Source organism: Arctopsyche grandis, chromosome 6 (assembly GCF_051622035.1).
Source record: "Arctopsyche grandis isolate Sample6627 chromosome 6, ASM5162203v2, whole genome shotgun sequence".
Lineage (NCBI taxonomy): Eukaryota > Metazoa > Arthropoda > Insecta > Trichoptera > Hydropsychidae > Arctopsyche > Arctopsyche grandis.
In genome coordinates, this window is record NC_135360.1 from 30,561,988 (window position 1) to 30,575,188 (window position 13,201).

At 33.5% G+C, this 13,201-nt stretch overlaps 1 protein-coding gene across 5 annotated transcripts in view; it reads right to left on the minus strand.

Annotated features, from left to right (window-relative positions):
* Positions 1-13,201, minus strand: part of ASPP (Ankyrin-repeat, SH3-domain, and Proline-rich-region containing Protein) — a 436,173-nt gene that overhangs the window by 347,356 nt on the left and 75,616 nt on the right. For all 5 annotated transcript variants that reach the window (XM_077432022.1, XM_077432018.1, XM_077432021.1 and 2 more), the window contains exon 2: positions 5,666-5,759. In XM_077432022.1, coding sequence (XP_077288148.1) covers positions 5,666-5,674 — 9 coding nt within the window. In that variant the 5' untranslated portion in view covers positions 5,675-5,759. The remainder of the gene's footprint in view (positions 1-5,665; positions 5,760-13,201) is intronic.

The window sequence follows — 13,201 nt, forward strand, 5'->3', positions numbered from 1 at the left end:
TATCTTTTTTATATGCTAACCAGCAGCGTGGACTAATGGTTAGCATATTATGCTTTCAAGCAGAATGGTCACGGTTCGATTCCCACTAGTAGCTGTTGGCCAGACCTTGGTGTGTCTCCAGGTCGATCGTTTCCTATCAGAGTTTGTCAATTTTCCTGATTTTCATTGAAATGGTTCCTGTAAATTTATATCTCTCTTGCAAATCTCAAGTTATTCAGCGTATTGACGTTCGCCAATTTCTATAATAAAATGCTGCAAAAAATGTCCATAGATGTCACTGTGGATGATATTAGTACGAATTCGCATTGCATAAAAACTTCTATTAATTGTTTTGATCGTATTTTATCTGTATTAGTACACTCGTCGCTTTGGAGCGATCTGTGAGTATACTTGTTCGATTGAAATAAAATTAACAATCAATAAATTATTATTATTAATATATTATATCATTTTAATATAATACTATTAATTTAATTTAATTGAAATTTATTAGCACTTCATACGCCTTTTACCATTTGTATAACTTATATCGATGAATTGAAAATACATTCATACATATAAATTGTCCTTATAAAATCTTCTTTATAAATACAGTTAGGATCTCCAGAAGTTAAATTTCAAAGACCCGCCAAAATATTCTGATACTTAAGAGTTTTCTTTTGGAATAAATTAATAGCGTAAAAATAACAAAAATATTGAACAAAATGCAAAGTTTACAGCTTACTGGAGTTTCGTACTTGAAACTTTTCACTATATGTAAGATGAATATCTGAAAAAGTAACGTACACAAATTCACTCATACAAATATTATTAAAAATACATACATATATCAAAGATCATCAGTGAAATTAGTAATTGTGATTATTTAGATACTACATATATAAAACATTTTTTTTTAAATAATGTAATTTCTATCAAAACTCATCATTAATTTTTCCCTTTTAAGAAGTACCAACTTTTCACTTATCATTTGGAAACTTTGAATATTTAAATATTATACTTACATTCATGTTAAAAACTTTATATTTGAAAGAAAGTCGTCATAGCAACATTTTTTTTCGATTTCGAAGCTTTTGAACTATTAAGTAGGTTTTTATTTCAAATGTACATATGTACATACATAGATACATCACTTCATAAAATACCCGCATATATTTTTTATTTTATTTTATTTTACATAGATATATAGAGGAAGGCCTAAGCGCCTTCCTAGACAATTAATTACAAACATTGCAGCATTTTTTATTACATAAATCAATTAATAAATTAATCCATAAAGACATCTATGGATTTAGAATTTTTTTAAATATTTTACATAAATCAAATTCAGATATTTGTGACATAGCGGGTAGGATTGTTTTTGCCAATTTGATGGAGGAACCGTTTCAACAATTAAATCAGATAAATTGACAAACTGTGAAATGAAAAGATCGACTTGAAGTCTCAAATATCCAAGTCTGACCAACAGTATTAAAGATTAGCACGGGATCGAACCCGGTAACCTCTCTGTGCTAAACATATTTTTTATTTTTTTTTAATATACCAGGAAGGCTTAACAGGTAAACCCCAAATGCGCCTTCCTGGTCCACATAATTATTACATAGATACATGCAAATCCAAACAACATCCGACATCTATCGTCAGATATTACAAATATCGTATTAATACGATAAATAACGATGAATAACTTTATATAACAATACGAATTTTACATTCGATAAACAACCACAGAGACATATGTATATGGTGAGCAATATGGCGAAACTTACGATATAACAATAACTAAAGGTTCGCATCAGAAAATTGGGAAGGAAACGCCAATTTTACAGGAATCGTTTCAATGAAAATCAGAAAAATTGGCAAATTCTGACAAGAAACGATCGACCTTGACAAATCAAGGTCTGGCCAATAACGAGACTTGGCGGGAATCGAACTCGTAACATCAAGTACGAGATAATTCAACATTCACCACTAGACCACGCTACTGGTTAAAAATAAAATGCAACCATACTGCTGGATATATAAAATGTACTACAAATAGACTGATTTCAATGGTATGAATACAAACGTTAAGGCATTCCTTTGAATATAATTTCCGTTTGTTTTGGTGAATGGATCGCAATAATAATAAAGTAATGGTGAATAAGAATGCGAGTGAATATTAATGAAGGGGGGATGCAGTTAGTTCCTGTGCGGCGAATGAGAGCGTGAAGAGACAAAAAGCCCGCGAGCTACTTCCGTTTTTGTTTTTTAATAATGACCGACATTCAGGGACGCCGCTGTACCGTCTGACGACTCTGTCAGTGGCGTGCAACACTAACCTAACTCAACTAATTTTAGAAACTTTCCTAGTTCGGAACTTTTCAGTCGTGAATGATTGAATGTGTTGGCCAACTTTCGACACATTCGTCGTTACTCATTTCTAGATAGATCATATGAACATTTAAAAATTTTAAGCACAAAAAATAATCGACATTGCTGAAATTAATTCGAAATTGCTGAAAACTCGAGATTTGCGAGAAAATGGGTAAGGTTGCCAATTGGTTGGAACCGTTTCAATGAACATCAGATAAATTGGCAAACTGTGATAGGACGCGATCGACCAGTGGGACTTGAACCCGTGACTACTTTATTCGAAAGCATTATGTATGTATGTATATGTTAACCACTAGTCCATGCTGTTAATTTTGCTGGAGAACATTAATCACTTGAAAAATATATCAATTTGACATATCTATGTATGATCAGGGCCGACGAGAGGGGCGGAGAGGGTATGCAAATAACCCGGGCCCGGCTTTCAAAGGGGGCCCGGGGCCCCCGCATATAATATTGTTGCGTAGGGGTGGGTGGAGGATCCAAGTAAAAGGCCAACAGTCGTTTTACAGCATTTATCGATGATTAAGGAGATACACGCACTGGCAGTGCTCCGTCCAGAATGACCTGATATCGCCTACGTACCGCCTTACAAAGGGTAGATCTCTCAGGACGTCTAAATTGATATTTATTCTATTTACAACAATAAATTGAAATTAAACATTGTATATAAATTGAAATTCAATATCCTCTACCACACTCAATTTATTATCATTTATTACTTTACTTTATTATTAATTATTAATTATTTATTAAACAATTTTTATCTATGGCGGGGGCTATTTGCACGGGGGGTTAATGTCTCGGGGGTTTTTGGCCGGTGGTATGTGTCCGGGGGGTACGTGTCCAGGGGGTACATGTCCGGATACCCGGGTACCTATTGAAAATCTTTAATTAATCACTTTTAGATATTAAATGAGCTTAAAATATAAAATATCTAGTTCAGAAATGAATCCTAAATAATCTAAGAATGTGAATAAAATGATTTCTATTGGAATTCCTTGATCTTTAAACTATATTGTAATATTTTTTTTTTGTATTAACATGTCTCAAATATCACGACCGGGATACAAATCTCAATGTCAGCTGGTATAATCACTACAAATATCAGATACATGTGTATCGACATTTATATCGACACATGTGACATTGTACATACATATATACATGTGATGATCTCAACATGAGTGGGGCCCTTATAAGACAAATATTCAAAAAATATATATCTAGCTTTGATTTAGTGTCACGTACATAATAATAATAATAAACAGCGGAAGGAAGAAATCACCTGGAATATTTTATGCAATTGCGAAAATTGCGGCAAAAGTGTGACGTCAGATTATTGGTTATATTATTGCGTAGCACGCGCCGCCAGTGATCCCCCACAAACAGGTAAGTGGGGCAGACGGAGTACAAAATCATCGCATCGCGGCTTTCTTTTTTGTTGGCCCGCGGGTCTATTGTTCCAGTGGCGGCTCGCGTGCCGCTGCGTAGAAATGTCAGGGGCTCGAAACCTGGATCGAACCTCAAATTGGACAGCAAAAAATACACCCAAAGGTGACAATACCGGCAACGAACACAAAATTAAAAATTCGAATAAAATGTGTCGACGTAAAATTACATTATTTCTAAAGGTTTTTATAAATTTATTTAGCCGAGCAGCATAGCTCGGTCGTTAAGCTTTTGCCTAGCACCGAGAGGCGCCGGTTTCGATCCCATGAGCTGACCTCGATTGAAAAGAATTGTTCTGAGTATATCTGTAGTGCTGCTGGTCCGACTTGGATATTTGTGACTCCAGGTCGATCATTTCCTATCAGAGTTTGCCAATTTTTTTGATTTCATTGCTGAAACGGTTCCCGATTTAATTGACTAAAAACCTTCCTACCTACTACGTCACCACTATTTGAGTATGATTAATGAACAATAAAATTTATGTACAATTCATAGATGTCTCCTTGATTACAACTTGTGTAATAAAAGTGCTGCATTGTTTGTAATTGGCCAGGAAGGCGCATTGGGGTTTGCCTGTTAAGCCTTCCTGATATAAATTAAAGATAACATAATTTTTTTTTCATTCATCAAAATTGGATTTTGATGAATGAAAACAATTTAGAATTTAAAAAATGTTAGAATTTTGACTGTCTGAAAGACAGATTATAACTAAAAAAACCCGCACTATCCTAAAAGAACATCGTATTTAATGATATGTAATTTAGTATAACTAAATTAAATGATTAGAATAAAAAACTATTGTAGTTCGTAGCAACTTATTGCCCAGCAAATTGCTTGATCAATATGCTGTGCAATTAATTCAAGTATGAGTAACTTGTTTCACAACTAATAAGGCTTTTATTCACATACATTCCATTAGATGATCAGAATAATAACTATTGTAGTTCGTAGCAACTTATTGCCTAGTAAATTGCTCGATTGCTTGAGTAATTCACTATGCTTATATATTCTGTTTACGAGCAACTTGTTTCTCAACTGACACGGCTTTTTATTCACATCATAATATATTCTATTAGATGATCAGAATAAAAACTTATTTTAGTTCGTAGAAACTTATTGCCCAGCAAATTGCTCGGTAGATGTATTCTGTTTAAGTACGAGCAACTGGTTTCACAACAAATAAGGCTTTTATTCACATTAGATTATCAAAATCAAAACTTATTGTAGTTTGTAGCAACTTATTGCTTAATAAATTGTTCTGTTAATTGCTCTGTACGTTGCTCTCGTTAAATATGTAATTAAATAAAGCAAAATCAAAAGTTAATAGGCCTGACGAATTACCGCCAGTGCGATGTATTCCATCAAAGCTATGCAAAAAATTGTATGAAGTTCTGTAAATAACCATAATGAATGAAACTATTGTTAATTGTAATGATGTTTATGAAGCAATTGTATAACATAATGGTGACAACGATGTGATTAATGCATCTTTATAAAGCAAAAAATCTTAAGTTTGTTCACAAGTAGTTCATTTTTTTTGTAAAACCGAAAGTTGACGATCGCTTGCATTCGAAAATAGTACGCTGATGTGATTCAAAGCAGAGTTTTGTTTGTGATCGGATTTCAAAAACACCCCTTTTGTTTTTCGGACGCAGAAGCTTTGTAGGTCCAATCCGATTGTTGTTTCTTTGCACCGAGTGTACGAGTAGGTACGGTTAAAAATTAACTTGTACATAAGTTTATTTTTCTCTTTTGAGTCAACCGTGAAAGAATTGCGAGAGAGTGGTCCGTTTCGAGAAAGTTGTCACAAAAATGTAATAAAAGTTGGAAAATGGCTCACCGGCACCATATTAAGAAATCGATATGGCCCTCGATCAACTTCATATTTTCGGCGAAGCACTTGTCACACTTTCCACCTGGTCACAACACACCACCTGTAACAGAAAATAAAAATCAATAAACACACTTGTAATATGATGTATGTACATATATATATATATTTTCAAAAGGTTCAACGAACCTGGTCAAATTTGGTTTCAAACAATATAATGAAATTCGAATAATAAGTGAGGTTAAATGTTGCAAATAATTTGTTTATATGTAACAATGATACATTTTCATACAAACAAATTTTTAATAAATTCAAAGTATTATTAAATATGTACAATATAAAATTGTAATGAAAAATAATGTAATCTATCCCGTTTTTAGTTATACTATTAAAATTTTTAATACTAGTATTTAATTTGAAAGTAACTTGAAAAGCTTTTGATCAGTTACAAAAATAAAAAAAATTACTAATAGGAATTACCGTCAAATTTCATAAACCGGTAAACGATAAATGATTTTTCCTACTACCAGCATAGCGGTAATTTACCGGTAAATAATAAGAAAAGCTTTTACATATTTGTGGATTAGATAACTGTACATATGTATTTACTTTTCCTGAAATCGTAAGCCTTGATGTATATGTACATAAAACGTCATATAAATGAATTAAAGTAAATTTGTAATAATAAATAAATTTTATTTTTTTATTTTATGTTTTTAACCAATCATATTTATTTATTTAAAGTTTGAACCATTTAAACGATAATAATTGAAGGAACCATCAGATCATATTTACAACGATTTGGTTGTGTTCGTAGTGTTGCCAGTGAATTTATCAATTTGAAAAAGCAACATTTAATACTGAAAATAAACAAATTCCAGACAACCTAATCTACAATACGTCATTTGCATTGATCTTCAATGCATGCAATAATCTTTAATATTATGCAATCATATGCCTGCATATGTATTTAATTCTGGACAAAAGAATTCCCGGTAATTACAGGTAAATTTTAAAATTAACGATTTACCGGTAAACCGGTATACCACTAATAATAATAAATAATCTCTAACTATAACAATATACATATGTATGTAGGTCAATAGACAAATGCTCAGTTATAATAAGTAATTAGTCAGTATTTTATTTAAATTCAATTCATTTTGACAGTTGAATTGACAAAAGTCGAAAACACGAATGATCATTTTTATGAATTCAATGATAACTGATTTTAAACTAATTTTTACTAACCAAACTGAGAAATTAATAGGTTAAGTTACTGACCACTTAAAAAGCTACTTACCATGTTCTTTAAAAGTTACAAACTATTTAGCTTTAAAAAGTTACTGACCAACTGTAATTTATATCTGACCAAATAATGAATCGCCTATTGCTAATATGATAGATAAATTTCAATTAGTATAATAACATGTTGAATTGTTATTCATACATGCATGCATATGCATCATACATGCATATGCTAAAATCAAAACCATTTTAACTATTGAATAAATAATATCTCTATATTTCGTCAAAAATGTAATTTCAAATATGTACATACATATGAATAAGCGAAGTACTCGTAAAATATTATAATTTCAAACAATTTGATATGAAATCTTATTTGTCTTTAAATATTCACTATTCAAACAAACAGTTACAAAATTAATAAGCATAACTGTTATTAGCACAATATATACTAAAATACAAAATTCACACAATGCGATGATGCAAAAATAAAATCGAACTTCCGTAATATTTTAACAAAACCATAAAAAAAATTCATATAGAAAAGCAACAAGAATTTTAACCATATATAATATGTACGTAACTTAAGTCCTTCTCCGGAAGTAAAATTATACATTCTAGATAAATCAATCCGAGAAATAGTAAGATTCACTTTGGCTCTGACTCACGATGATCCCCCAGAAAGAAATTTACTCCATGCACAAGTTCTATCAATTATATTCGAATTCGTAAGTACATATGTATGTATGTATGTATGTGGAATAAGACGTTCGCCCACGGTCGGCACGCGATCGCCATCGAAACCCATCGAAACCAACATGCATAAGATCCGATGTATAATATAATGCCATGAATGTACATATGTATGCACATATATAATAGGCAAGAGCCAAGACGTCGTCGTCAATCTAACGAGCGAACCATTTAACACTCCCTTTGTGACGTGTCGGAGATTTAAACCGAAATACGGAACGAACGGCCATAAAGTTTTCTTTACCCGCGGGACCGTTAAACGCGTCCCACACGTGAGCTTTCATAGTATCCGATATACGCACGCAAGACCGACACAAGTTTACAGAGACGGACTGTGGGAGGCTGGGAAATTCCCATTGTCTCGAAGAAGGCTTATAATTCAATATTATATCCCTCTAATTCAAGTTTTCCCAACCAAAGGTAGGGTACCTCTAAGGGTATTTCCTCTGATTCTGAACTAATTTCACTCTTCCGATCGCTTTGATACTGTTACGTACGCCGTGGATTGAGCGAATTGTACTTCTGTTATCGGTTAACTAAATGCATGCACTTACTTCCAAAGATTATATCTGGACTCTAAGTGCATTTAGGCTAAACAATGACCGTTATTAGTTATTTCTCAGAATCGGTACGGGAAGACCCAATGACGTGGAAATACATATCCGAATACGTAACTATACAACAGGTAAACAGATTAGGCGCCCTGAGAGATCTACCCTTTATAAGGCGGTACGTAGGCGATATCATGTCATTCTGGACTTAGCAGTGACACTGCGTGTATCTCCTTAATCATCAATAAATGCTGTGATACGACTGTTGGCTTTTACTTGGATCCTCCTCCCACCCCGACGCAACAATACTATACTGACATATATGCATGTGTTAGCACTCATTGCAGTAAGCAAATGTCTCCGATATTTAATCACTAACAAAATTTGATCAAAATCGTCTGTCAGATCGACGTGATGACGGCTGGCTGTGTAAACATTCTCACCACCCACTTTCAGATTCCTCTCGGCGGCCCTCCATATGCATTTGCTTCAAAAATAACAAAAAGTCAAACTTCATTCGGTCTAGTGTCAATTCGGCCAAACGTCCGTCGACATAGTGTCTGTTCAGCCAAGCGTCCGTCGGCCAAGTGTCCATTTTGTTCAAAATTCTGTCAACTTTCCGTATACAAATAATGAAGGAAGTCGATAAAGTGTTAAAAAAAAGATAAATTGTTAAGAACCCAAACTTCGTCATACGACAAAATCGATTCCGGACTAAGAAGAGGCTAGTAAAAATATGTCAATGTTAATTTTTCAAGAAAAAAAGTAAATATATAGAGGGATGGATAATGCTTCCTCATGCACCCCCTCCCCTTCCATATTCTGAAGTTACGAGCCACCCCTGAATAAATAAATAGGCATAATAAGATGCAGAAAATGGAAAATATTTAAAATGTAGTAAATGAAAGTTATATAAATAAAAAATCAGATTTCAAACATTGAATTATAAAAATATAGAGTGAATTATAGGCGTTTAAACAATTAAAATCTTATATCGCCATATCAAGGCGAACAGGTTGGAAAGATACGGGACGAACGCTTATTAAACGTTATTTAGGGAGATTTACTTTCCGCGTGTTTAAAACGCGTTGTATACGATATTTTATATCCAACGTAATGGCAGACGATACATTAACGTGTATTGATGACCAAAATGAGCAATATAGCAAAGTATGAAAACGATCGGATAAGAGATAAAAATGACCACTGACACGAAAGCCATGTGAAACGTAAAGGAGGTATGTAAAAAATGATAACAATAATAAATAATAAAATAGACAATATTCACTGGATCGGTAACTGTAATATAAGAATAGACCTAAGGCATATTGTAAATATAAATACATACATATGTACTTTGGGAACAATGAAAAGCTTTTAAAAATGAAGCAGTGGGCGACTTAAAAACACAATGCAATAAATTTTATTTTTATTTTATATAGATATATATACCAGGAAGGCTTGACAGGAAGACCCAATGCGCCTTCCTGCACAATTAATTACAAAAAATGCAGCATTTTATTATTACATAAATCACTGCATTTCCAGAAGCTGAAGAACACGGAATAACAATTAATTTATTAATTACAGAATCAATCCATTGAGACATCTATGGATTTAGATTTGTACATAATTTCTACAAATTATACACACAATAAATACAGAAGATTTGTAACAATAGGAAAGATGATTTTTTACCAATTTTGAGGAACCGTTTCAACAATGATCAGATAAAATTGGCAAACTCTGACTAGAAACGATCGATTTGGAGTCACAAATACCCCCAAATCTAACCAGTAGTATAGCGGATCGAACCCACTGATCACTTGGTGCTAAACATACACGCTACCATTAGGCCGTACTGCTGGCTAAATTTAAATAATAATAATATGATAATGATACATAGTATTAATAGAATAATATCATTTGTTAAAAAAAATACTCCACTACGCTTTTCCCAAAATTTTCCGACCTCTCATGCAACATTTCGAACACCAGTCCACCTCTGGCCATTTTCCCTTCAAAACACACGATCTGATATTTACAACGACAAACACACGTACAATATGTACATACACATAATATTTTGATATATTGGATATTGCATTATCAGTCATCCGCGATTGTCCGCCATTTGACATCGGCCATAAAGTTAAAGTTGACGCTCTCGGATGTTCAGTCGAGCTTTTCTTTATGGAGTTTTCAAACACGCTTTTGCGACACTCTTCGTCGTACGTCTTGTCCATTTTGTACCGTGGATATCTATCTCCAATGTTCCTATGGTCATCTCTATGTCGTATTCTGCGCAACTCGCTTCATAAAACATAAGCGAATTTGTGTTGTCTTTTGTTCTCACCAATACTCCCCGCTGTAGTAATATAATGAATAGCTCGGCTATAATACTTCGGCGGGATACTAAACTTTTCTATACATATACGTTAACATATAGGAAGAGCTAAATGTATAATACAAAGTACATAAGTGCTTCCAATTCAAAAGATTAATTTAAAGTCAAAGTTGTTATACTTAATTTGATCTGTGAATCTTATTGCGAATTACATGTTGTATTGTCGATTAGTTTTAAGAGTACGATTCTGTAAACATTGTACTCTTAATTACAACCAGATTAGATTCCCTAGCTTGAATTGAAATGTTTCTTAATGAAATCCTCATATTGAAATTGAAACCAGGCATTAACGAGTCCACCATTTTAAGCTACAACACACTCGTACACGCGCTTTTCCATTCAAACGCACCGATTGCAGCAATGAAACAGCATTTAAATTCTCACAATATAATACACATGTGCAATGTGCACTTCTATATCTAGATATCCGTGCCCGCATTCGAAATCATCATTTGAGACAGATTCTCGTAGGACGACGTCTCCCGCTTTGAATACAATGAGCGAATTACGGTCGCGTCACACTCGACAGACTATGCCAATTATGCTAATTGCAATGCAACAAACATACATAAACCACATACCACACTCGAAAAGCGGGGGTGGTATACCACGAATGCTCAGAACAGAATTCCGAACACTCGGGATAAAATTCTAATAGGTGAACGACATGGCGAATCACGAAATTCGATTCGACGAGGTCACGTCCGACATGATACGATTCCGCATCGCGGACAGATGATTGCTCGATCTGAAAATCAAAATAAAATAAATAAAAGACAAAAGTTCATTCCTAAAGATGGCCGGTGCATAATTTGGAATCGTGATGCAGTCGTGATTCGAGCGCAAATCAAAAAATTCCCCCGAAATGAAGCGAAATCATCAGCTCGAAGATGCAACTATCTGTATGTATGTAATTTCACATCGAAGTCGTATTATTTGTATGAATATATACAAACTAGTTTTATGCCCGTTGAATTTACAACGGGTGCTTTCGGATTGATAGATGATTTAAAATAAAGTTTCGATATGAATAGTAATAATTAATTGGAATCGGAATTGAAACAAAAATCGGGATTCGGTTATGCCAATTAAATTATGCAATAAAAAATAATAATAAAATTATAAAACCCGAAGTCAACATCGAAGTCGAAATCGGAATCGGATAATATGAAAAGAACATATTCTTACACACACACACACACACAGATTACCGTTTATGTATATATATATATATATATATATATATATATATATATATATATATATATATATATATATATATAATATGTCAGGGCTATAGTCATTAAAAAAACACGACTCTGACTTTAACACGGTCTTACAATCCAACTCCGCGAATATTTTAGCAATCTGAGGTAAAAAAATAATCTTCTCAATTTGATCTTACCATGAGATAAAGTCACATATAAAGACTGCATCTCAGGCCTGTAGCCATACATACAAAGATATGTATGTATATACCAGGAAGGCCTAACAGGTAAACCCCAATGTGCTTTTCTGTCCAATTACAGTTTTTAGAATAATTTTAACAAAGCATCACAGAGACATCTATGGAAACATTTTTAGTAAACTTCCATTTTCAGAACATTTTTTTATATAAACCGTCAAATTTCGAGATGCTGAAAAACTTGAAAATTCGCGAGACCTTTATGGACAGATTTGCAGCATTTTTCTTCGAATCAGCGAAATTCAAAATGCTGAAAACTCGAAAATTGCGAGTAAATGGGTAAAGGTTGCCAATTTGTTGGAACCGTTTCAATGAAAAGCTGATACATGGAGTCACAAACCAAGATGTGTGGAGCAGCGACCAGTAGGACTCGAACCCGTGACGACTAAGTTCAAAAGCATATATGTATGCTAAAGACTAGTCCACGCTGCTGGTTCTGGTGAGTCATTTGGTATTGGTGAGTCACTCTTAGTTAGTAATTCAATATTCATATACATATATAATATGTACATTATTAAGTAAAACTACCTATGTATGTATGTGTGATTTAAACGTACATAGAATCGGAGTCTGAGTCATTCGAATTTTTACGACTCCAACTCCGTCACCACATCCCTGCTATATTATTCATACATATATACAGATGCATGTAAAATATCCGAATTATGAACAATGCGAACAATTCTGTAAAGTCTCACAGTCATTTTTCCGAAATGGCATTCCGAAAAAAGGCAGTACAATTATATGTATAATAAAAAATATCCTAGTGCGCGTTTCGGTACGCCCAACAATGGCCATTGTCTCGTGTAAAATTTTGGCCGTACATTTTTTAAGTTTCGAAATGGAAATTTACGCAGTCGAAGAACGAATGCTCGTAGTTTTGGTATTGAAATAACTACACGAGCATTTTCTGCCTTCAATTCTTATTGTGCTGCCTTTTAAGGCTTCGTTCTAGGTGTTCGTATTGGGCTCTGAAAATATGTACATACGTATATTTGAGTAACACAGAACGCTTGGCTTTTTACAAACCTCCTTTATTGTCAAATGTTTAAATACGGCTTATTAAAATCTACCGCAATCACTAAAAATTAAATCACATGTATGATAGACTGGAGTTCAAT